This window comes from Erigeron canadensis, chromosome 4 (assembly GCF_010389155.1).
Source record: "Erigeron canadensis isolate Cc75 chromosome 4, C_canadensis_v1, whole genome shotgun sequence".
Taxonomy (NCBI): Eukaryota; Viridiplantae; Streptophyta; class Magnoliopsida; order Asterales; family Asteraceae; genus Erigeron; species Erigeron canadensis.
In genome coordinates this window covers 41,919,664-41,946,043 of record NC_057764.1, presented here as the reverse complement: position 1 = coordinate 41,946,043, position 26,380 = coordinate 41,919,664, and the positions used below count along the sequence as shown (strand labels likewise).

The window sequence follows — 26,380 nt, the reverse complement described above, 5'->3', positions numbered from 1 at the left end:
TAGCAAGTGCAGATTATTGAAATATAAAAATCCAAAACATCTTGATTCTTAAGGGCATTAATAAAAGTGAAAATGATGACAATAATAAATGGTATAAAGTTTTCAATATCTAGTGTACACATAGTTTTCAATATCCAGATACATCAATAGTGGAAATTCACCAGCCTTGCTATATTTGATCATACTTTATTTTGACATTGTTGTTGTCATTGACAATAAGGGGCTTCAGTATCAATGAGTTTACAGTTTCTTGTTCATTATCACGTCCTATCTTCCTAGGATTTCCTCCTTACATCCCAAACGCCTGTACAAAATAAATCCAGAAACCAAAAAATACATATTTTTAGAAGAGTTGAACAAAGCTAATATGCATTATTACGATTATCAATGAAGATGAGGCTTCCATTACTGAGGATTTTCATGTTGCATGTACATGATTTTTTGGTACAACTATCATTCTGGCCATTAATCTTCTCTATATGTCAACTATTTAGAGTTTAAGTATATATATCAAAGCATAGAGGAACCGGAACAAAAGAAGTCTACACTCTGCAATGTTCATAGATGACACTTCGACCAATTTGATTATGAAGTGGTCAACTCGGGTTATATGTGGTCTCGAATAGAGTAACGGGTCAAGTGGGTCATATAAAAGATATTAGCTTAAAAGTAGAGTGGTCAAAGGGGCAAAGGGTATGTAAGACTTCCAATAACCTCGGAGCTATTGATAAATAATATTAAGAAGTATTTAGACAAATATAGCACGTTGGGGACGCTCACCCCGAATCGATTCTTTTTTACCCTGTACTAAAAGATTACCCGTTATCCAACCTGCCCTCCCCATATTGCCACCACCAAGGCTTCGATATTACTCCTAAGATTCCAAATCAAGATAGCTTCTAGATAACATAGTTACTAAATCAGGGTCATCTAATAATCTATACATCTTGAAAGGTGAACTACAATGTAAAATAAACATGAATGAAACGGTTGCAGATCTCACCTCATTGAGGGAACACGTATACCAGGACCAGCTTTGATCTCGTCCATCTCCCATGGCCTATGAGCATCAGTGCAACATCATATGTACAATGGTTGCCGCCAAACTTTACGTAGCTATGAAAAATTCTGGTAAAAAAAGTGTAACTTAAACAATTAGACGTGGAGAAGTAGATTTCTGGAAAGGTAAAAGTTTCAAAGACGTTTCTATAGAACCATGCAAGTCAGCCTGATATGTAATGACATGTTTTAAACAGTGCTGAAGCAAAAAACTACAACATAAAATTACGTGGTTTATGCAATGCATCCAAATTTATGTCGCCATAGGCCTCATGAGTCATAATGACCAACCCAAAACAATATATATATAGAAGCCAAATTAACCAAGATATAGAAGTTAAGTTACAAGCATTAAGGAAGAAATTATACCATATAAATGAATGTAGTTTCTCAAGAATTTGCTATTCAAAAAATGAAAGCAATATCAAGATAATCACTTATGCCTTTCAGAATGAACAATCAGAGGCATCAAGCTAATCACATATGTCAGGACATTCACCGACACAGGGGAAATGAGTAGGTTTTCAATCGTTATAAAATTTAGATAAATTTTAATTCTTGAACATACCGATTTATGTATTGATCAATGAAGTTTCCCATTGATGAAACCCTTAAATGTAACACGAATTCTTTAACTACATCAGTTGGTACTCCAATTGGGCATGTCTAAACTCAATATCCAACACCTTTGTTGTTGCCCAAACCATCCATCTTGGCACATTTAGTGTGTATCCTTCCATTGGTGATTCTGAAATCATGAAGGTGATAACCTATCCACTTCTAATATTGTCGCGAGAGTAAATGTCTTTGACGCATTCCCCTGAAACCAATGGGTCAACAAACATTCAGTAAATATGAATACATATCACGGCAGATGTGTACAATGTCTGTATGACCATTAAGGTGCAACCACTCTCAGTATACAAACATAAGTCCCATCTGCATTTGGAATATAACTACCAGTTAAAAAAAATATACACAATAGCCTCAGTAATAACAGGGAACAAAAGAATATCTAAAATCTTAAATTTTAAATCTTACTCTGATCTAAACATGCCAAGTGACATGAAAGTTCTTAAAATAGGCTCACTAAGTTCCCTCAATTACACAAACCGTCATTATAGCTAGATAATCACTTGATGCCTGTCAGAAACAACTCTTATAATTCAGAAATTAGAAAAAGTGGATTGATTTAAAATACCGCCTCCATAAAATTTTGCAATACCCAAAATCATAAGAGCAAAAAACCAAGAATTTGCCAAAATAACCTTCAAAATTAAAATAATATAAAATTGATTTGTTTAGAAATGGCATGTTTAATGCTTTATTTCACATTTGCAAAGGCCTTGTACTCTTGTTAAAAAATGCTTCACTATTTCTTTATTATAAATCCGTTCAAATATAAAAATTTAAATTTAAACTCCTAACATGTGTAGCAGACTTGTTATCAGCTACTACATATATGTCATATGTGTTATAGTGCATATAATAAATGAACATGTAATGATCTGAAGCATAGCAAAGCTTGCCATTTGGTGTGATTCAGATGTCAAATTGAAACATGATCATACAATTGTTTAAGCGTTGTTGGTGTATGACAATCCCCGCAATTAACATCAACCGAGCAATAACAATATGTTTCAATAGCCAAACCTGAAAAATTAAAAAGATCAGATTTACAAATATATTCATAGAACAAAAATTAATATAAGTTATAATTCATAGAACAAAAATTAATACAAGTTATAATTGTAAGAAGTTCATTGTTATGTCATAAGTAGTTGCATACCATAAAAGTAATGTTTCAGCTGCAATTTATTCATAGCATTTTTTTCAGTAAAAGGTCAAATGCAGTACATGTAGTATTTTAGTTGCATTGTATTCTTACCAGAAAATTGTTGAAAAGTGTATAACCCTTTGCATTCATCAACTTAGAAGATAAAAAAACAAACCTAGGTTATTGGTGGTCTAAATAGCTCAATGGTTGGTGTTTTAATGTTTTCATTACCCTGTATCATTATTTTGTTCCATTCTCATTGTATATTGGGTGGGTACTAAGGATACACAATTCAGCTGGACAATTCCCAATTCCATCAGACGGGGTACTTGATAATACACCATGAAATTTCACTGTAACCACCATCTTATACAGCAAACTCTACATCATTAAAAACATGAAATGAATTAAATGGACTATTCAAATAGCAAATTGATAAAGAGATTAATTCGTAATGGAACCAAATAAAGATACAATAGCTTCCGTTTCTCTTGTGAAAGATCAACGGCTAACCAAATCAAACAAAGGTTCAACAAACAAATGATATTACATTCAGGTTCGACTTCTGAGTTAAACTACATTTGATGTCCGAAATTTCTGAAAAATTAAAAACACCCACCGTAATGCAAACCAAACATCGATTTATGAGTTCACTATATTTTTTCCTTGAAAAACAAGGTAATGCATGTACCAATAGCACAGAGTATCCATAGTGGAGTAAAACAGCACCAAAAACACCCATCCAAATTTACTCAAAAGTAAAAAGAATGTAATGCGGTCACCTCACCTGATACTGAGGGCAGCGACAGATCTACACAATCTAGCGTCCCTTTTGGAACCCAATACGGCTCCTGCCGGACCCTTCATACCCTTCTCGTGTAGATGACCCGCCACTTGCTCTCATAGTGCCTCCACTTCCAACTTTATCCAGTGGTTTCTTCCCTCCCTTAACCTCTGTAATAAACTGGTCCAAACCAAACGGATCAGCTTCTTCACCCGCGTCCTTCTCAAACTCAACTGGTCCACTTCTCAATCCACTCTTCTCACCGGCACCGCTGAACCCCTTGTCAGGTTTAAACCGGTCAGTTTTTCTGATCTTCTCGAGCTGCTCATCAGCCCCACCATACATCTCATCATCGGCATCTTTCTTTGGCCTATATAAAGTAGATAAAGTCGGTTGTGCAGTGAACAACCCGTTAGTATATACGTTGTATTGATCATCAGTTCCAAAGCCCGAGTCCATTCCCTTGTCTTGATTGAATAAACGTTGATCATACTGCACTTCACCTCCATGTGATGCACCAGCAGATGCCATCCCGAGTGCAACCTTTTCACTAACATCACGGTCACGGTCTCTTGTGAGCTTACTCTTCTTCCCCATGGCTGCATCTTTAGCCTCCAACCTTCTCTCTCTTTCTCTCTCTCTACGTCTCTCTTCACGTATCTTCTCTCTCTTATTCCGCTCCTCTCTCTCCTCTTTAGATTCTCTAGGTTGGTCCCTATCCCTCACACGCCTGGGTTCCTGTTCACGTTCAACAGGCTCATCGGTATCCATCATATCCTTGTCAGATGGTACGAAGGAACCATTACCAATAGGCGCCCCGGCACCCGTTCTTTCAAATCTTGCCTTTTGAGCCAAGGCCCTCAATTCTAGCTCTTTCTTTTCCTTTTCTTTCATCATCATTTCCTTTTGAACTTTGGACCTCATAGCAACGGCTTCTCGGGCTTTTTGCTCTGCTAAATACAACGATTCAGAAAGCTTTGCAAAATTATCATTAATCTGCACTTCCTGAAGTCCTCTACCATCGGCTGCCAGACGTTTATCAAGAGGAATCGTGTACCCTTTTGGATTCTTCCAGTTAGAAATGCAAGGAGGGATCTTCCAATCTTGTTGGTCTTTGACAGTCACAGGTCGTGGAGGCGAGTGCATAACCGGAACAGGAGGTGAGCCATTAGCTTTAGGAACACGCTTATGCTTAAACTTTGGTGGCTCTAACGGGTCAACAGGCATCTCCACCATCCTAATAATCCTCTCGTTTGCACCTGAATTAAAGGCAGCCGACTGCTGTGAAGGCTTATACTTGATAAACTTGGAATCCTGAGACTGGGTCTGCACATTCTTCGGCTGCGCAGCACTCAACCTCACATTCACAATCTTCTCAAGAGCCGCTTTCGTCTGCTGTGTGGTATCCTCAATCTCCTTCTGCTTCTCATCATCCTCTTCTTCCTCATCTTTCAAAACCTTCGGAACCAAATCCCTACGCTGCGAATAAACAATCTTCTTAGCATTCTCGTTTTGTTTCACAATAGCATCAAACGTTAAATTCCCATGACTGTCAACAGTAACAGGCAACGTCTTCGGCCCAGACGTGTCCTTCTTCCTACCCATATCAAGAGGATACTGCGCATAATGAATCTCGGGAAACGCCCCACCGTCACCGTAATGTTCTGCTTTCGACGGCCGGTATTTCAACCGTTCTGCAGTGTTATACAACGGAGACTTGCTACTTTTCACAACCGCAGCAGCTTCTTCCTCCTCCTTCGGTGCACTGTATCTCTGCTTAAACCATGGATCACTCGAATGATCGTAGAAAGTAGTCGCGGACGATTTCGCAGGTGGCAATATCTCCTTCAAAGCAGCCATCCTAAAATTTCAATTAGATCGATATAACTTCAATTCCGTATACGTAAAAAGTATATGTTTATACAAACGTGAAACAAAATCAATTAGATCGATAAAACTTTCAAATTCGTGATTCCCTATTTAATCAGAAAACCTAAATATTAGATTAACTTTATATCGAATTACTGATTGAACCGCAGAGCATAGAACAAATTAGGGCAAAAATTTATATATAAAACCTAGATATATCGAAACATAAAATAGATTAAGGATAGTTGTAAATACTTGAGACGATTATTATTATTATAGGTATAATAATATCTGAAATTGGGGATCGTGGTTGATTTCGAAAATTTTAGGGTTTCATTGGGTTCGGATTTTATCTTTTGGCTGCACCCCTTGTATTTATGGACCCGATATGTAATTGCTGCTCGCTAGAGTCGGTGTTTCATTTTATTTAAAAAAGGAAATTGATTAATCCTATCAAAAATGGTACAAAAACTTTTATATATATCCCCCATTGATTTATTTTTTTTTATTAAGTCATTTTCAATGTTTAGGAGTTGGGTTCCTAGGTATATGTGAATTTTGAAGAACAAAAATAATTGCAATGAAACAAGACAAAGCTCCATTTAACAAAATTAAAATAATAAAAATAAAACTGAATTCTTCGATTAAATGTGGTGAAAGATCAAAAGTGGAGCCCGAATGAAAATTTTGAACCCAACAACTTGCTGAACAATCCTAAGCTATTTGTCAAAAGGTTAAAATTATCATGAGCTATATGTACAGTGCATTATTTCTCATAAGTTATGTAAAACTGTTCTGAGTCTGACCCATTTGTCATGATCTCATGACTAGTTGAGTTTGATTAGTTATTCAACTATATGCACCATTGTGCCTACTAATTTCTTATCTCTCATTGAGGTGTTAAAGCTAAAAGTTTAAAGATAACTGTTAACTAAAAGTTAAAGCTATGTCTAACTTCATCTAACATATACTTTAGTTGTACTAGTTATGACCTTTGGGAGACACTCTGGCGATTTAAGCGTAGATTCAAGTAGTCAACCGGTTCTTATGGGTACTTCCTAGTTAGCTCAGGTGGTTGAGCACTTGCCTAACAAGCAAGAGGTATTGGGTTCAAGACTTGGGAAGTAGATAGGAAGTCATTCTATGAAGGCTTGGCTTGGGTATACCCAGGTTCAAGTCTGAGGAGGCAGGGTTTACCCCTATTGATCATCGTGCCTTCGGGCGAGTTAGTAGGGGGTTTTCCCACCATCGGGTATTTGAAATAGGCATTTCTACTTCGAAGGAGCTCTCTAACGGGACCCGGTTAAGACAACGTATGTTAGACCTCCCGCTGTCGAATCGCGACACAAAGTTCTCAAGCGAAATTCACCTTTCAAAAAAAAACGGTTCTTATGGCCATGTTGCAAAGCTTACATTGCAAGATTGTGTCAAGTGGTCGGTCGATGACTTTTGATGGTTGTGATTTTGATACGAGCTGAGTCTTAAATATTTTAAAATGAACATATGGTAGCATAATTAAGCTGTCATTAGATTAAAATGTTGATAGACTTCAAAAAATGTGTATTCAATTGATTCTTCCCGTTAATGCTTTAGTTTACATCTATTAACCAGCTTGGCCAACCCTTCTGGGGAACAACGGATGATTTTTGCTTCCGGTATATGACCAATTTGACCAAAGTTCTTACACAAGACTAGGAAAAAATGAAATTTGTTTTAAATGGAAATTTTAAACGGGTTTGAATAAGTGAACTTCTATTTAGTTGTTAAATTTCACTAGAGACGGAGGGTTAGGTTACTTTTTACCACCATTAGTGATCCACCTCAAGGACATTAAGAATGTTTCTTCACATATTGTTCAGCCTGTATTTGTATATAAATTGTTCTATATCTGTAATTCAAGATAATCCAGAGTGTCCTTTTGGACCACTACGTTATAAATGACTTTCGGGCATCTTGTTTCTTACTTGTGTTAAATCTGCAACAACTTACAGGAATTGAATTAGAATGCGCGCAATTGACTGTGGGTATAATATTCACCATGTACAGATCTACTTCCTAAGTTTTTGTTACCATTTGCTATGGTTATTGGTTATTTGAACATAAATATTTGTCAAATATAGCACGCCTGATCTTTTCTTTACAAATAGGTGAGAGAAAAAAAACCTAAAGAAAAGACGCAAGACAAAAGGGCTACAATATCTATATAAACAGCGGCAGCCTAAAGGGTAAATTTGTTTCATCGTTAATCAACTTAGTTAGATGACCGAGGATGGGATTACTCTTTTATAATACTTGCTTATGTGCAATAATTATATAAACTTTAATATCAATATCAGTTATAGGTTTGATCTACCATGTTAATGACCCAATGGACCCAACATGATCCATATGACCATGTAAAGTAAAGTGACCACCTAACTTGTAGTCCTCGATTCTTCATTGTATATGTACCTGCTTGATGTCCTTTCAAAAATGACAGATGAGAATATACTGAAACGCCCCAAACCATATTAACTCGAAAGGCATACAATCATTTGAAAACTCATGTTAAACAACCTAAACAATTTTATACTTGAAAAATTTAAGCCAATTTTCGCCAAAAATCAAAGTTCTCAAATTTGAAAAATGACAAATTGAACCTTCTTAGAATGTTAATATAAGTCTATTGTATGAGTTTCAGGTCCCAGAAAGGTCAAACGAAGCCTTGATAAAAAAAAGTGTAAAAATTACAGAGGAGCACGGCTCTTGTGTCCTGCAGAGGCCGTCCACAAGAGCCGTCCTCTGCACAAAGGTCGTCCTCTTCAAGTTTCGTACTTTTGACACTTTGAACAACTTTCGACCCTTTTTTTCAAAACCGAGCTTCCAACGACTGATTAGCAACTTAGTTTTGACATAAATCAACTAACACAACATTTTCAAAAGTCTCCATACCATCCATTTATACAAACCAAGCTTATACAAGTAAATGGGTCATCTTACCCATTTTGACGCTTTTTAAGTCAAAATACAAGTTTTGCAAATTCATGAAACCACACTTGACCATTTACAGAAATTTGACAATAGAATGACCATCAAAACAAAATGTACCAAGAGCCATAAGGAGAGGGATGACTAAGCCTCTAAACCACAAGATTGTCATTCATCCATGAATGACCTAAATACCTCCAAGTCTTGCAAAATCTTTACTTCTAATACTTCACGCTTTAAATCAACAACTAGTTCCTTCTTCCGGAACTACCTATAAAAATGGTAAACAACTAAAAAGTAAGCGAATGCTTAGTGAATAAACTTGCATACAAATATATATACGAAGGAGGGCAAAAACACAAAAGACTATCGCATGTAGCCAATGATACCATCATATCATCACTTGCATACTCACTTTTGCGCTAACAAAACATACATGGATCCACATACGCTAAACAATCATCAACATGATTAACTATCGGGATTCTTAGGCCCCGGAGGTTCTTAGGCCTCATAAACACTATGCCCCATATGGGCCTACGCCGAATCAATCACCACACATGGATAAATAAACTTCAACATGATGTGGTCAACACCACACATGGACAAAAGGCTTCAACATGATGTGGTCGATTGACCCAACGTATACATAAAGGTATGCAAGAGTACTCACCTCCTCCGCGACTATCAACAATCAACAATGCAACAAAAAGTGCAAAGCTTTCAACCAATCAATTCAATACAATATGCACATAAGACTTTATTCACAATCTTGGCTAACTCACTTAGCCAAACTAACGATTCACTAGCATTCCTATTCACCCAAACTCAATTTCCTTGAGTTGGCTTAAAATCAAGTTTCACTTAACAAAGCTCAATCTTTCTAACTCATCAATCTCAATTATCTATCATTTTGCTAAAAATCTCATTTTACCACCAACATGTGGCCATTTCATCTAGTTGCTCAAAATTACCAAATTCTCACTCACTAGCCTTTTCCAAACCCAAAACCCAACCCATTTGTCATTGAGTTTTTTTCACCTTTAACAACTATATTGGGTAGTTCATCTTACCTTTTTCAACCACATCATAATAACTAGCAAAATTTTATCTTTTCTTACAAACTCAAATTATTACTCTGAACTTATCAATTTCATAATCAAACACATCATATAACTCAATGACAACTAGGTTAACTAAGGAATTGGGAGAAATTAACCATAATTCATTTTCTAGCAAAAACCCCCAATTTGGTTCATCCATGAACCCTAAATTCAAAAAGAAAGATAAAAACTAAAGTAGGGGAATTCAATACCTCAACAAACAATAGGTTAATGCTTAGACTTAAGTTGGAAAATTCTTCTTCCTTTCTTTTCTCTAGCAATTTCGGCCACCACCACAAAAACCGCAAGCCCTAGCTTTTCAATTCTTGAATGGAGATTATTTGACGGTGATGATTATTATTATGATTTTTATTCTTGGATTGAAAGAATTAGTCTTTGATTTTGGAAGAATTGAGATGAAGTTGCATGGAGGAATGATGATGAACAAGAGTGAAAATGTGAGAAGTGTAAAAAGGAAATGGCTGGCACTTCCTATGAGTGCCACGCCCTTGACTAACTTTTGTGAGTATTTTACCCACTATCCGTTAAAGTTCCAACTAAATTAACCCTCGATTCAAAAATATAATATTAGGAACTTATTTTAATGTCAAAACTACAAAAAGGGTTAATTTATTTATCTTTAGAAAAACTTGGGGTGTTACATATACTAACATTCAAAATGCTTTTTCTTCTAAAGTTACTCATTATTGGTCTAGCCTTTATCACTCCTGAATATGAAGCTAAATATGTAACTCCTTACTCTTCCATAGTTGTTCCGGTTACCAAACATACAGATGCTGCTAAGCCCCTCTATAGTGTTCAGATCATGACAACACATGTGAATGAGTATTACATGAATAGAAACTTCCTTATAGATACTGACGCTCCTATCATTTGGTATGTTGCATCGTGCAATGGAACATACATCCAGGCAACTGCCCCACCGACACCATTTGCACCGATCTTGTTTCTTGTGAAGAATCTCGATGCACAAAAGTTAGAACTACTTACTCTTACTACAATCCTTCTTGCCCTCCAGAAACCAACAGTTCTACGTTACCTGATTGGGGATATTGTACATGTCCGGTCAATGTGGTTGACCAAGTTACCAGGACATGTGGCCAAGCCCTGCTAAACTACGATTTCTATTTTTTGGTGAATACTAGCAATGGAAGGAATATATTTGATCGTACATTTGGAGATCATGCTTCCCCGAATGCTGCATGTGTCCCTTCTTCATCATTTGGATCATTTCCTGCAAATGTTACAGGTGTTATGGCGTTTTCTACCTCCCAGTATGCCCTTCCGGTTTACTTATATGAACCCCTTAAAAGGTCGGTATCTTTATGTTTACCTAGCTCCACATCATCTCGTGAGGTTCTATTCTATGGAACCATTCCTTATTATTTTCTTCCCCAATCAAACGTCGACATAAGGAGTTATCTTTCATATACTCCCTTACTAAAGCATCCAAATTGTTATTAAAAAAAGATCTATCATTATTTCGGCAGATACCTTTACCAAACTTAGTACGATTGACCCCTACACCACTTTAAGAAGTGACATTTATAACAGCATCATTAGGAGGTTTTCACGAGTCACAAAACGAATACCTCCTGCAAAGCCTATAGCACCATTTGACCTTTGTTTCAACACCTACTACAATGGTACCCAAGTTGGATTAAAAGTTCCTAATATAGATTTCATCCTTCAGAATGGAAACAAGTGGACTATATCAACGACTAACTCCGTCAAGCAAATAAAAAAGGAAGTGTCTTGTCTGGCGTTTGTTGATGGGGGTGCAACAAGTGAACCAGCAATTGTGATTGGGACCTTTCAGTTTGAGGATAACTTTATGCTGTTTGATTTGGAGAATTCCACTTTTGGTTCAGTTCTTCGTTGTTACTCAGGCATACTTCTTGCTCAAACTTCAACTTTACGCTTACCAACAGCCCCTAAATTAACCTATTCAAAAAAAGACATATTTAACTAGAAATGGATGTGTCCCTAAATTAGTTTGTTTTTACAAATAATCAAATTCTTGTCGAATGTTTGCTGAGTATGCAAACTGGTAAATAATGATATTCTTATACAAAAATGCAAGAAGTTAACAACCCTTTTCATATATTTTTTCTCGCTATTATATATTTGATGTAGAGATATAGATATTTTGTGAAGGATGAGATCCTCTAAAGTTGGTTTAAAGTTAAAGTGATCATAACCATTGGATTAAAATCAATGGTCAAGATTCAGAAATTATTTTTAAACCTTTAATTTTAATTCAAAGACTAATTGTTTGAAAAGTACTCCAACTTATACCTAATAGCTTTATTGGGTCCAATCAAAAAACAAGTCTGTTTTTTCTGGGTGTAGGTTACCTTTTCCACGGGTTACCAGTCACTTTTAATTTTAAATTTAATTTTGAATTATTTAAATAAAAATTATTAATGACGTGTAATGACTACTATACTTATCTATTGCCATGTCACTAGCTATCTTCACCAACAGCCACCGCAACCCATAAACTCTTCATCGAAAAGCCCGATCATTTTTATGAAAATCTTCCATGAAAGGTACAATAATCCCATAATCATCATCAAATTATTTAGAAAATTCTCATTTTCCAATTACATATACAAACAAAGATTACCAAAACACCACAGTATAAAATTCATCGAGTATCATGATGAAAACTAAACGAAAACAAAATCACAATATATATACAAATATACTATATATATATATGCATATATGTATTATATATTTATAAAATTATTCATAACTATTGTAACTTGCTTTTAGAATTAAATTGGGATTAGCCAAAATAACTTCCCTAATTGGAATCCCATCCAGAGGTAGAGCCAGGATTTGACGTTGAGGGGGTTCACCCGCATTTCTTTTCCGATTGTTGTGTACAACATAATGTGAAAGAAATAACCATTTAATAAAACTTTAGTAAAATTGAATTTTATTACGATGATTTTCTTTTATGGACCAACTATAAAGGTTTTACTTGAACTATCATGGCTAGAAATCAAATATTTATAGATTGGGGGTGGCTTGTTTTAAAAAGTCATTAGTATTAGTTGGTTATGAGCTAGCCTTGTAATAAAAAGCATGAATGGTTTGCAAGGGCTGAGTACCCCCTAGTCCCCCTACTAGCTCCATCCCTGATCCCATCTCAACCGTTTTTCCACCCGCGACAGATCTAACCGTAAAGTTGTCAACGATAACTCCAGATCGCTGCCACAATCATGATTTAGCCACACCACCTATAGGTCCGCCGACATAACTCTCTTATGGTGGCTTACTGGCTAGGGTAAGTAGCTACTGTGGGGGTTGTTACTAATGTCATGTTTGATGATGTTGGAGATGGAAGACAAAACATATGGGTGTGTATGTAACGATTAACTATCATGACTTAGTTTTCTATGGTCTTAATTTTCAGGGCTGAGATGTTTCAACTTCAAAATGGAATTTGACGATAATTGTAAAGATGAAAGGGGTGTGATTGATTTGGCCCGAGGAGTATTATTAATATTATTATTATTGTTTAATACTAAAAGAAATCAATAATGTACACATGGTTGCCACATCAGAGCTGGTGTGTTTAAAATAATAAAAAACTGGATCCACGTCAGCTTTAACCGGTTTGAAGGTAACCTATGCTTTTCCCAAGTTTAGTCTCACAAAATATGTCTTTTTTTATTGGACCCATTAAAGCTATTTAGTATAACTGTATAAGTTAACGTACTTTCTAAACAATTAGCTCTTAATTCAATGGTCAAGATTCTCAATTTTACTTGTTGATATCTAACTTAGATGACCCCAATCCGTTTGTGAGGAGAGAGTTTTTATGAGCCGCAACTTTTTATTTAAATTACAAGATAAACATTTTTTATTGGCCGAAGGTTTTTACGACTCATATAATAGTTTGGTTCATAAATTTCAAGAAAGTTTGATACTCGTATAATAATTTGGACTTTGCAATGTAAACACATAAGAGTTGAGTATTACTACAATAATACTTGTATAATATGTGATAGTTGATAGTTCAAACATTTAAATTCTTATATAAATCAAAGAATAAACTTCAATTAGTATATTAAGCTAAAGATGATGGTGGCCTCCATATAATTTATGAAATATTTAAAAACAAGAATAGTAAGATCCAAATTACTTTACTATAATGCCTAAATTTTTTCCAATTTAAAAAAGACTTTATTATCATTTTTATTATTATTATTATTATTGTTATTATTATTATTATGATTTATTTTATTTTTTTTATAATAATAACTTCATTTCATATAAATTATTATTATTAAATTGTGTAGTATACTTTACCAAACTTAGCAATGTTTTTAAAAAATTTAAAAGCTAAGACATTAAAATAAATAATTGTGTAGTATACCTTGATAGTTGATAAGCAACATGGTTGGATCAGTGGTAAACACCCTTGCCTTTGGAAATAGAGGTCATAGGTTCGATCCTCATTCCATGCAAAGGTTGAAGGGCCTTTTCTACTATTTAAGTAGATACTGGAAGCAGCCTCTCTACTTAAGTAGGGGTAACTCCCCCATACACCATCGAGGTATTGGGGTAACTCCCCAATATACCATCGAGGTATTGGGGCTCCGGAAGTCGGAACAGTACTTACTTACTTTTACCTTGATAGTTGATACCAATAATAATCGCGTTCCAAGGGAAGTAGAAGTAAATATCCGGTGATTCTTCCTTCAACAGTCATCTCCATCGACGGTCAATCGATCCGTCAACAACTCTTGTTTTTTCGATGCTTCATTACCGGTAACAATTTTAACTAAGAAACCTCTTTTTTATGTAGATTTATTAAATATCTGATTATTGCTTACAAGGTGTTTGATAAATTTTGTTAAAGAAATCTAGGGCTAGAATTTTGCTATTGTGCTTAAACCTGGCCTTTTTGTAAATATGTATACTTGTTCTGTAACTAACTACCACTAGATGATAATGTTTGCTAACTACAAATACATAAATGTGTCAGACCAAGTTTAGTCAGGTGAAAATATTCACATTAGATATTGCATGAAACAGTTAACGATCTTATACGCTATTTTTCGCTGTTTAGAAGTTGGCTTTTTATTAGGTATATGTGAATTAAAACTCAATATTAATGATAGTAATAATAATGGGGAAAAACTGAAATTCTTCGATTAAGTGTGGTGAAAGTTTAAAATGGAGCCCCGGCCGAATTTGAACCCAACAACTGGCTGAACAGTCATATGTGTGCATTTCTAATAAATCTGTAAGACTGTAACTCCGCGTAGTTTACAAGTTATGGAATTCTGAACTTGGTCTTGTTCTGACCCATTTGCCATAATCTCATAGACTAGCATTTAATTACTGTATATATATTTAAAGATTATTTATGTTAACTGAAAGTTAAAGCCAAGTGTAGCTTAATTAACACTAACTTTCTGCTACTAGACATAACTTTGGGAGACACTGTGTCGATTCAAGTGTACATTCATGTAGTTAACTGTTTCTTCTGGCCATGTTTCAAAGCTTACATTACAAGCTTGTGTCCAGTAGCTAGGTCATGACTTATGATGGTTATCATTTTGATATTTTAAAATGAGCATATGGTAACATAATTAATTAAGCTGTACTTTTGTTAAATCTTGATCAATTGTTATCGTCTTCAAAAAGTGGGTTATCAACTTGATTTAACCTTTTTCATTATATCCTTTCATCCAAGTTAAGGAACCAGCTTACCTGTTATCCTGGATTTGCTACTCCATATATAATTGATATCCTCTCAAAGAATGAGAATTGAGAACATACTAACATTCAAAATGCTTTTTCTTCTAAAGCTACTCATTATTGTTGTTCTAGCCTTTAGCTCTCCTAAATATGAAGCTGTATATGCACCACCTGACACTCTCATGATTTTTCCGGTTATCAAACATACCGATGCTGCGAAACCCCTCTATAGTGTTCAGATCTTTACTGATTATGTAGATATGCAATTACCTTTTCAAAACTTTCTTATAGACATTGATGCTCCGTTCACATGGCACGATTGCATCGTGCAATGGAACATATATCCCGGAAGTTGTCCCAAGGACGTGCTTTGTGAGTCTCCAGTTTCTTGTGAAGACTATGAATGCACGGATGTGCGAACTAGTTACTCTTACCAGAATCCTTCTTGCCCTCCAGATTCCAACAGTTTTACGTTACCTGGCTGGGGATTTTGTTCGTGTCCGGTCAATGTGGTTGACCCTGTTACGGGGACATGTGGCCAAGCCCTGCTAAACTACGACTATATTACCACGAATGCTGCATGTGTCCCTTCTTCATCATTTGGGTCATTTCCTGCAGATGTTACAGGTGTTGTCGCATTTTCCAACTCCCGGTACGCCTATCCGGAATACTTAGCTCAAGCCGTTAAAAGGTCATTATCTCTATGTTTGCCTAGCTCAACATCATCACGTGGGGTTCTTTTCTTCGGATCCGGACCTTATTATCTTCCTTCCCAATCAAACGTCGACGTGAGGAGTTATCTTTCTTATACTCCATTACTAAAGCATCCAAATTCTTTTGGGTACTTTCTTGGTGTCGTCAGCATTGTTATTAAGAAGAGATCTATCATTATTCCCGCAGATACCTTAACCAAGCTTAGTACAATTGACCCCTACACCACTTTAAGAAGTGACATTTATAACGGCATCATCAGGAGGTTTTCACGAGTTACAAAACGAATACCTCCTGCAAAGCCTATAGCACCATTTGGCCTTTGTTTCAACACCTCCTACAATGGTACCCAAGTTGGATTAAAAGTTCCTAATATGGATTTCATCCTTCAGAATGGAAATAAGTGGACTATATCAACGACTAACTCCATTAAGCAAATCACAAACGACGTGGCGTGTCTGGCTTTTGTTGATGGTGGTGCTACAAGTGAACCTTCAATTGTGATTGGGACCTTTCAGTTTGAGGATAACTTTCTGCTGTTCGATTTGGAAAATTCCACTCTTGGGTTCAGTTCTTCGTTGTTACTCAAGCAGAATTCTTGCTCAAACTTCAACCTTACGCTTACCAACAGCCCCTGAAGCTATTTGATAAGACACACATTTAACTAGAAATGCATGTGTATTTCCTAGATAGTTGGCTTGCAAATTAAACAATTTCCTGTTCAGTGTTTGTCAAGTAGTCATAACTAACTCGTAAATGAGATTTCTATATATGTAAACGCAAGATTTAACTACCCTTAACCTGATTTTCCTTTTTTTTTCTCTCTATTATATGTACGGATATGGATGTTTGGCAATGTTGTTTTTTAGGATTTTAAGAGTTTTTATGGGCCCCTGCTTTTCATGTGAGATAAGGTTGTTTGGTCTTAAAAGCAATTGCCATATGCATACATTTTACATGGTACTAAAAACAGCTCCAGACGGGTCTAAATCTAGTGCGAGATAACAAAGCCCTGTTTGGTTGTAATTGTTTTTTAAATTGCCGCAATCACAGAAACCACTAAAAAGTCCCAAAATTAAAAGCTACACAAAAAAACATTATAAAAAAAAAAGTCTCAGCCACCTAGACGGACCTAGCTAGCTAGCTAGCTATCAACTCGGTGACAACTCTTACTAATATCTGTGTGATTCTGTCTACACTTCTGACTTGGGGAAACTAACGAGCCCATTCAGTGTGCAGGGTTAGTTGGACGTCAACCCCGTCTGCTTGGCTTCATATTATCGGCTCCGCAGCCAATGTCTGGCGCCTAAATTTGATTGTCAAACATGAAGTGAGCAATTAGACTATTAAAAGTTTTCAAATCTTGGTCACATATATACATTGGTCTTCACATTGAATGGATATCTCTTCATCTACGATCCAGACCATATACCCTGTCGATGTTGATTTTGAATTCGCCACTTTATGTATGTTAAAAATGCATAAATGCAAATATAATTTAAATAATTAAATCAATTTAAAAACTTTAATCCTAACCAAAAACACTAAATCCATGCAGTATGATAACTTTCCTTCATACCACACAAATATCTTAAACATATACCAAAGTTTCCTTCATAGGGACAACAACTTTTGAAGGTCAACCAAGGCACCAAATTAAAGAATTACAAGTAGGATGCAAATTAAACGTAGAATCAATTCTTACCGATTATACGTTTTTGAAAAAGAGAGATGTACTTTGAGTTAATTTTACGTTCTTAGGCACTGAGGTGTTTGATTTTATGCTTTTTATTTTTGATATAGTTTTGGAACTTTATTACACAGAGTGTTGATATTTTGTTGTATTTTTATTGGGGTTTTTTTTTTTTTTTTTTTTTTTTTCAAATTTAAGATAATGCTTATGAGATTTTGATTTTGAGAATGGGTTTTCTTTGTATTAATGTAATATTGTGTTCTATAAAAATTTGTTAATAATTAAGAAAAAACAAAGTGATGAAAGAAGTGTGACATCCATGTATCAGTTGTGTGTCAATATAGATAGTACTGAGATTTTGAAATGACGTGGAGTTCTTTCATGGTCTTTGTTCAAGATATATATATAGCTCTAAGATAATAGAGTGAATTTGATGCATTTGGTAAATATAAATTTCTTTGGAATAACTTGGTCAACTAAATAAACTATCTTAGTACAAAATTTCTTCTTGGCAAATTCATCATCGAAGCGCGTAACCCGACCAGGCAAAAGCGCGTAACCCGACCACCCACTATTAGCGGCGACGTCGCCGCAAATAGTGGGTCCCATAGGTTAGACTGCAACATTCAAAGCCACAGAATCACGTGCAATGGGCCCCACTATTAGCGGCGACGTCGCCGCAAATAGTGGGCCCCCCACTGCGTTACATCGTTTTAAACGACGCACTCTCGTCTTCTCCCTATTGTTCTTCCTTCTCCTTCTCCGTAAGAACACTCCCTCTCTTCCTCCATAATTTCCTTTCTTCTCCATATAATAACTTTTTTTATTTACAAAATCCGGCCATCTATCCCCTCATCCTCGTTATCAACAATCCTTTTTACACCACCCACGTTTTTCGGCGTCCCGGAGTCCATTTTCAGGCGCGGTTTTAGCGGCGACTTTTTTCCGGCGAATAAGTTTTCCGGCCAACCAGTTTTGCGGGGAACGTTTTTTCCAGTGATATACGGCAAACCAGTTTTGGGGAATTCCGGCGAACTCCGGGGATCCAGTTTTCCGGCGACCCAGTCAGTCCAGTTTTTGTTCTACTCATTTTTCCGGTGAACCAGTTTTCAGACGAGGTAACACTCATTTACCTTTTAAATAGTTGTTTTTATTTTAATATATAATAATGTTATCAAATATTTGTTTGTTATAGAAATTATTAGTTTGGGTTGGATTGGGAATGTGAGTGAAAATTGGAGTGTGGTTGGGTTGTATAGGTGGAATAGAGAGAAATTAATTTTTAATAAGAGATTGGGTTGAATTGGTTCACTGATGTGGATAGTCTAATGTGAGTCCAGATTTTTCTAATAATGTTTGTTTCTCACTCTTTATATTAAATATATTGTTTTATAAATTTAATACTCGTATAATATTTTTTTAATTAACATAATGTGATTTTAAATTAATATAAATGACAATGACAATGTAACGTGAAACAAATTAAGTTTCAATTTATTCAGTTTAAAATAAAATGAATTCAATGTTGGTTTATTTTGTTAAAACACTTGTTAATATGTTGAAGCAGCATGGTTGGATCAGTGGTAAACAGAGGTCATAGGTTCGATCCTCATCCCATGCAAAGGTTGGAGGGTCTTTTCTACCATTTATGTGGAAACTGGAAGCAGCCTCTCTACTTAGGTAGAGGTAAGGTCTGCCTACATCTTAACCTCCCCCATATACCGTCAAGGTATTGGGCTCAAAACCCAAGAAAAGCGGCACTGAGCAATTACTTTTACTTGTTAATATGTTGGAAAGATGACTGATACTCTATTTGAAGTGAAATAATTAATCAACATATAAATTAGTCTAAAAGTCATTTTAAAATCAGAATATTATCTTTTTCTAAATTTCTTTTCTAATTTTATCTTTTCATATTTTCATGTATGAATATCATCTTGTAATTATAGGACATTTGAACGATATGAACTTATTATGAAGTATATTGCACATGCCAAGTCCAATTGAATAAAAACTCTATTTGGCCCAAAGTAAACGAACACAGTGGTGATGGAGGTGATACGGCGGCTCGTCGGCGAATACTTGAGGCAAACCCTAATCAATACATCTCAGATTAAGCCCATTCTAAAACCAAGAATTTTCTCTTCTTCATCATCTTCTTATTCTACTCAAGTAGGCTGGTTTAATGGGTTGGGAAAGAAAAAAAAGATTATCAGTTTACCATCTATTGTGCAAGTCGGTGACCCGGTTCTTCATGAACCCGCCCGAGAAGTCATGGTTGGAGAAATCGGGTCGGAGCGTATCCAGAAGATAATTGATGATATGATTCAAGTTATGAAAAGACGACCCGGAGTTGGCCTTGCTGCTCCCCAAATTGGTATTCCTTTAAAAGTCAGTTTCTTTCTTTCTTTTTTTCATTTATTTTTCTATAAATATTTTTAAACGGGTAACACGTAAAATTGGACATGATGACGTTAACTCCTTGTGTTTTCTCTATTGTTTCTTGTTTCTGTATATACATTTTTGTCTGACACTAATAGTTATTTAATGAGCAGATTATTGTAGTGGAGGATACTAAAGAATACATAGCACAAGAACCAAAAGAAGAGTCCAAGGCACATGACAGGCATCCTTTTGATCTTATGGTATGTGAATAAAACTTTAAGAAGTGTGTAGTCCCGGTTCTTACAATGTGAAAGTTTTGTAAACGGTTTCTTGAAATGTAGGTTATTTTGAACCCAAAACTTAGAAAAAAGAGCAACAAGTCAGCATTGTTTTTTGAAGGCTATTTAAGGTGAGTTTACTTGCCCTGTTTTATCAATCCTTAATGGATGAATAAAGTTTGTGTTCAAATTCCCGTATTTGATTTAGCATTCAACGCTTTCACATTAATTGGTATACAATGTGGTATATGGACTATGGATTCCATGTAAGAGAAGAAATTTAGAATTAGGCCTGAGAACGTAAAGAATTGCAGATGGGTGAGTTGATTTGGGTTTTGTTTTGCCTCTAACTTGCCAAACGTTAAACTTAAAAACATAAGTCCAAAAAGGGATGGACAAAGCATGTCAAAACTCGGAAGTAGCCAAAGTGTAACTTGTACATACAGCCTCTCAAATTATGTCAAGTTAGTATTGTTATTCTCACATGTATAGTATTTGTAATTATATATAACACATTATTATAATTAAAATATTGCATAAAAAATGTTATGGGTCAACCCGACCTTATACTATAAACCCACTCATTTTGCACCTCTACTATGGATGATGTAAGCCAGATTGTATGGATTCATGACACTAATGCTATAGTGGATTCAACCCCATTTAGTAATATTTTGAATTAATTTGAATTTGACTGTCTGTTCTTTAAACTAATAGTTACTGACTTTCAGTCAACCGTTTCTAGGATTGAAATAATTAAATTTGCAAGAAAACTGATTATTGAGATCCCCTGTTTTATTAAACATGCTATAGTCACTTTCAAAACCGCTCATCACTCCCTAGATGTTGCAAGTTGTGGGTGGCAGGTTGATTAATGGTAATATTTTTGCAGTGTTGATGGATACAGAGCATTGGTTGAAAGGTTTCTTGAGGTAGAGGTTAGGGGGTTGGATCGAGATGGGAAGCCCATGAAGGTGAATGCTAGTGGGTGGCAGGCTCGTATTTTACAACACGAATGTGATCATCTAGAGGGAACTCTGTATGTTGACAAGATGGTGAAACAAACATTCAGGACCATTGAGAACGTGGACTTACCTCTTGCTAGTAGCTGTCCTAAGCAGGGTGTTTGCTAGCATTATGGTTTCAAGGTCTATTCAGTATGAGTACTAGGCTACCAGTTATGGTCGCTTTGCCAAGAATACTTTAGAAGATTTATCATCTTTTAGTCGGGAAATTATAGTGTCATAGCTTGGATGTTGAAAAATAAAGAGCTTCCAAAATGGGATCATCAGTATTCATAGGTATGATCCCTTGATGTCAGACATTACGAGTGACATATTGAATGTTCATGCAACCGATTGATATAGAATTTAAAAAAAAAAAAATAATATCCCTGAACAGTTTTATACCAAAATCGATCTTGGCTACATGAACCACCTGATTGTCTAAACCTTTTTGGTCTGATGTTCTTATTATTCAACAAATCTGTAGCAATTTTTAATCTTAATTGTTTCTTGGTAATCTTTTTTATATGTCAACTGCGGTGTGTTGGAAAGATTCCAAGCAATCAAAGGGAGTGATCTTTACATCGGTCGGGTTCACACACTTATATTCCAGAAATAATATTTCACAAAACAATTACTTACACGTTTGTATATATTAAGATCCAAATCTATAACAAGAGCATTAGTAATAATCACTTCACGTTCCCTAGAGTAGTAGAGTATCCACAGTGACATCCATGCCGGTAGTATAGAGAGCTTGATCCACGATTCATAAGGTGAATTAAAAGACTAGGTTATAACCTTGCAGTAGTTAGCTAGCCTAATCTTGGTCTAGTAACAACATCGTATCTTCCTATAATATAAAGTCCTATAACCGATGCTCTTGTATTCATCGTTTAACTGAAGTTTGGTTTCCTTTTGTAATCTTGATTTGCGTGATCTGATCATTTGTATTTTTTATGTTTGTATACATTTGTTGATAAAGTAAATATTATAACAAGAATTATAAAAATATTATCCGAAATCGCCTTATAAAAATACATAAGGAGCTAATAATTTATTCATTATACAACAAATATTAAAAATTTAATATGTGAAGAGATATATATCTAAATTGCTTATATGATAGCTACATATTCACTTTTCTCAGATATATATCTAAATTGCTTAAAAATTTAGACCCGGATGAATTCTCCAAAGGTTAAAAATCTTACCAATTGGCCACCAACCCCATTGGCTTTAACATTGTAAAAGAATGTAATCCAAGGTTTCATGTGCAATAATAGGTTTTAAAAGGTGACAAAGTTATTATTTCGTATAATAACATTATGTTATGGTCATAAACATTATACACAATTTTAATCATACACAATTTTAATCATTGGACTAATTTTTCAATTTGGTTTTATAAGGTTTTATCTTTTTCATTTCACTCCAAAAAAAAATCTATTGTATATCGTGTTTATAAATCAAGTCGGATGTGTCGGTGTAATGCACCGAATAAAAGGTTTTAAACATATGTTTTTTCAGTTGATAAAACTAAATCTAAATAGATATTAAATTAGAAACCAAAAAATCTGAATGCTTTTGTTTATAATTAATAGATATTCCAAACAAGTATTTTATTTGCTTAATAATTAATTAGAAAAATTGTATTTTATTATATATAAAGATTAAAAATTATATATTTACATAGCAGTGATCGCGACAATTTATAGTTTTAGGAAAACAATGCAACAAACGATGACCTATTTTATATTATATTTGTTTTGTTTATTTGGATTAGCACACGTTGTAACAATTTTTTACTTAGACTATGTAGCAAATTCACCTAAGTTATTTGACGTAATTTTCTCTTAATCCGGTGTCTTGCCAGAATATTTAGCAACAAATTCAACCGTTTCAACCGAAGTTAGTTAAGATTGATACCTTGTCATTATAACATCTCTTATTTATGTTTGTCAAAATATTGATTTGTCACATATTAACATTTTTGAGATTTATATGTATTCCTCACGTATTACGCGGAAAAATAAATATTAGACAATATTATTACTTATATTAACATTTTAGTAGATTTATATGTATAACCACTAGATTAAATTTAATTCTTTCATCTTTATCAAATATACCCTTCTTAATTATATAATATACCATAAATAAAATAAATATATACGTTTTAAATAAATATTAATGTTGAAAAGTGTAAATTAGTAGTGGAAAGCAAAAAAGTGTAACTTGTAAATTACAAATATACCCTTCTTAATTATTATAATATATCATAAATGTATGATAATATGTAAATCTTTCAAGTTTCAATGACAAAAATAATATTGAAAAACTAAGTTAGGCAAAATTCTCCAAATCCCAATCATTTATTACATTTTTTTTACTACGGTATTTTTTCATTTAGGTTATTTTTATATAATATATTAGATTAACATGACTTTCGAAAGAGACAAATATTTCAAAAATTTTTGATGTACTTAATTTATGTGAGGTGAATTTAACTTTTATTACTTTGTAATAATAATTTTTTTTAAACGACATACTACTCTATCACTATCGTAAATCCCGTGTCCAGTGTTGATCCATTCAATAACCATTCCCGGGATGTCAGCCGAATGCCACGTCACCACTATTTGCGGCGACGTCGCCGCTAATAGTGATGACGTTGCATTCGACTGACATGGTCTGTCAGACAGTGTTTCAGTTTGTCGGGGGTCCTACTATTAGCGGCGACGTCGCCGCTAATACCCTGGTGGGATTGACCTCAATGCCTTCATCGTTCATGTATTCAACGGACCATATGGCCTTGTCCCAAACCTAGCAAACCTGTGCCTCGGTTCACGGGCCGATGACTTTTTATGAAAACAGGCATGTTTGAATATTAAACCTTATGCAATTTAACGTATGGATGATTCTTCCTTTGGATATACCCTTGCAGTTTAAAGGCAACTACTTGGAGCACATGCCTAAATAAAATCTACTTTGTATCTACCCGTTATTCTAAATCAGATAACATTTTTCATAAACATAAAAAGTAAATGGACAACAAGTTGTACACCTAATTATTTTTATATATCCAACCCAGTATGTTTGAAAGCGATAATGTTACTATGCATGACACATTGAACCCTATGTACTTTAGAGGTGAAAAAACTATAGGTATCAAATGCCAAACAGATTTTAAAATAAGCAAATATGGTTTAGAAAATGGGTAGATTAATATCAAGTAAACTTTATTTAGGAGAATATTAACCACACCCCTACATTTTATAATAAAAGTATAATTATTTTATGCATAATTATTGACAAAACCTTATGTACTTTCCTTTCAAATGAATGTTCTCTTTCTTAAACATAGATGCCAGAACTATGATAAATACCATAACTTATTAGTGCGGAGTATTATTTTTGTTTCTAACATAAGACGCAAAAGTACAAAAACAGTAACGAAAGTCAATTGGCCAAAGAAAGAAAAGGAACAGGACAAAAACCATTGACATGTCTATATATATACATCGATCTGCTTGTAGTTGATATAGTGCCCAAATTAAATCACAGTTCAAAACATAAAAACTTTTATAATGTTTTCGCTTTTAATTAATCTACTTGTGGTCGTTGTAGCCTTCATCGTGATTCATGCAAATGAAGCTATGGCTGCATATGTGCCACCTTACACTTCCATGGTTGTTCCAGTTAACAAACATACAGATGCTGCTAAGCATCTGTATAGTGTTCAGATCATGACTTCATACGTAAACATGCAATTCCTACACTCAAACTTTCTTATAGACATCGATGCTCCTTTCATATGGCATGAATGCATCCTGGAATGGAACATGTACCGTCCAGACAGTTGCCCTGCCGACACCCTTTGCACCTCTCCTGTTTCTTGTGAGGAATATCAGTGTACGGATGTACGGACTTCTTATGCCTATGAAAATCCTTTTTGCCCTCAACCAACCAACAGTTCGACATTACCAGGTTGGGGATTCTGTACTTGCCCCGTCAATGTAGTTAACCCCGTTACAGGGGCATGTGACCAGGCTCTCCTCAACTATGACGCTTACTTTTTCAATACAAGTGATGGTAGAATTCCATTTGATGGTTTCTTTGGTGGGTACCCTAATGCTGCATGTGTCCCTCCCTCGTCGTTAAAATCATTTCCAGCAAATGTTACAGGTGTCATGGCGTTTTCTACCTCACAGTATGCCTTACCGGAATACTTATATCAACCGCTTAAAAAGTCATTTTCTATATGTTTGCCTAGTACCTCCTCTGCTCACGGGGTTCTGTTCTATGGAACCGGTCCTTATTATCTTCTTCCCCAGTCAAATGTTGACCTAAGGAGTTATCTTTCCTATACTCCTTTACTGAAGCATCCAGATTCTTTTGGATATTATATTGGTGTCAATGCCATTGTTATTAAAAAGAGATCTATCAACATTCCTGCAAACGCAGCTACCAAACTTAGTACAATTGACCCTTACACCATTCTTAGAACTGACATTTATAATAGCGTCGTTAGGAGGTTTTCGATGGTTACAAAACAAATCCGTCCTGCAAAACCAGTAGCCCCATTTGGCCTTTGTTTTAGCATTACTTCCACCAACGTTACCAAAGCCAGTTCAAAAGTTCCGGAGATCGATTTCAATCTCCAGGGTGGGAAGAAGTGGACTATGTCTAGGGAGAACTCCATCAAACAAGTAACAAATGATGTGGCGTGCCTTGCCTTTGTTGATGGTGGTGCAACAAATGAACCTGCTATCGTGATTGGGACATTTCAGTTTGAAGATAACTTTCTGGTGTTTGATTTAGAGAATTCGACTTTTGGGTTCAGTTCTTCGTTGTTGCATAAGCAGACCTCTTGTGCAAACTTCAACTTTACCCTTACCCACGGTCCTTGAAGCTATATGGAAGAGGCAAAAGTTGTCTTGTATTATATTTACAGTTGGCTTTCTAAATATGTATGGTATTTGTACAATAAGAAGGTCCCCAA

General features: G+C 35.1%; 4 protein-coding genes and 1 pseudogene across 12 annotated transcripts; 4 read left to right on the top strand and 1 right to left on the bottom strand.

Moving 5' to 3' along the window:
* Positions 1–61: 61 nt before the first annotated feature.
* Positions 62–5,907, bottom strand: LOC122595087 (SNW/SKI-interacting protein A-like). 6 transcript variants are annotated; one of them, XM_043767388.1, is made up of 6 exons: positions 3,624–5,907; positions 3,068–3,217; positions 2,101–2,712; positions 1,628–1,879; positions 1,004–1,128; positions 62–304 (listed from the first exon to the last, which is right to left on the bottom strand). In XM_043767388.1, exon 1 carries the CDS (start codon positions 5,478–5,480, stop codon positions 3,657–3,659), a length of 1,824 nt encoding a protein of 607 aa, XP_043623323.1. In that variant the 5' UTR covers positions 5,481–5,907; the 3' UTR covers positions 62–304; positions 1,004–1,128; positions 1,628–1,879; positions 2,101–2,712; positions 3,068–3,217; positions 3,624–3,656. The 6 variants fall into 6 exon arrangements, with proteins under 6 accessions (XP_043623323.1, XP_043623326.1, XP_043623324.1 ...); XM_043767391.1 differs by having other exon boundaries at positions 2,631–2,712; XM_043767389.1 differs by lacking the exon at positions 3,068–3,217 and adding an exon at positions 1,956–1,998 and having other exon boundaries at positions 3,624–5,906.
* Positions 5,908–10,238: 4,331 nt separating this feature from the next.
* Positions 10,239–11,518, top strand: LOC122594915 (annotated as a pseudogene).
* Positions 11,519–14,270: 2,752 nt separating this feature from the next.
* On the top strand, positions 14,271–21,892 carry LOC122595588 (peptide deformylase 1A, chloroplastic/mitochondrial-like). 4 transcript variants are annotated; one of them, XM_043767979.1, is made up of 5 exons: positions 14,271–14,368; positions 19,658–20,099; positions 20,264–20,353; positions 20,435–20,502; positions 21,264–21,892. In XM_043767979.1, exons 2-5 carry the CDS (start codon positions 19,758–19,760, stop codon positions 21,502–21,504), a joined length of 741 nt encoding a protein of 246 aa, XP_043623914.1. In that variant the 5' UTR covers positions 14,271–14,368; positions 19,658–19,757; the 3' UTR covers positions 21,505–21,892. The 4 variants fall into 4 exon arrangements, with proteins under 4 accessions (XP_043623914.1, XP_043623911.1, XP_043623913.1 ...); XM_043767976.1 differs by lacking the exon at positions 14,271–14,368 and adding an exon at positions 18,075–18,826; XM_043767978.1 differs by lacking the exon at positions 14,271–14,368 and adding an exon at positions 19,353–19,394.
* Positions 15,232–17,430, top strand: LOC122595587 (chitinase CLP-like). Its single transcript, XM_043767975.1, has one exon. The coding sequence runs from the start codon at positions 15,367–15,369 to the stop codon at positions 16,651–16,653; it is 1,287 nt and encodes a 428-aa protein (XP_043623910.1). The 5' UTR covers positions 15,232–15,366; the 3' UTR covers positions 16,654–17,430.
* Positions 21,893–24,965: 3,073 nt separating the features above from the next.
* LOC122594854 (chitinase CLP-like) lies at positions 24,966–26,288 on the top strand. The gene has a single exon (XM_043767157.1). It carries the CDS (start codon positions 24,966–24,968, stop codon positions 26,286–26,288), a length of 1,323 nt encoding a protein of 440 aa, XP_043623092.1.
* Positions 26,289–26,380: the final 92 nt, after the last annotated feature.

Excerpts from the sequence above, each read along its gene's own strand:
- LOC122595588 (XM_043767979.1), top strand. The coding sequence starts at position 19,758 with ATGGAGGTGATACGGCGGCTCGTCGGCGAATACTTGAGGCAAACCCTA. Across the intron at positions 20,354-20,434 it reads GGCATCCTTTTGATCTTATG|GTTATTTTGAACCCAAAACT; the intron begins GTATGTGAATAA and ends CTTGAAATGTAG. Across the intron at positions 20,503-21,263 it reads TTTTTTGAAGGCTATTTAAG|TGTTGATGGATACAGAGCAT; the intron begins GTGAGTTTACTT and ends ATATTTTTGCAG.
- LOC122595587 (XM_043767975.1), top strand. The coding sequence starts at position 15,367 with ATGAGAATTGAGAACATACTAACATTCAAAATGCTTTTTCTTCTAAAG.
- LOC122595087 (XM_043767388.1), bottom strand. The coding sequence starts at position 5,480 with ATGGCTGCTTTGAAGGAGATATTGCCACCTGCGAAATCGTCCGCGACT.
- LOC122594854 (XM_043767157.1), top strand. The coding sequence starts at position 24,966 with ATGTTTTCGCTTTTAATTAATCTACTTGTGGTCGTTGTAGCCTTCATC.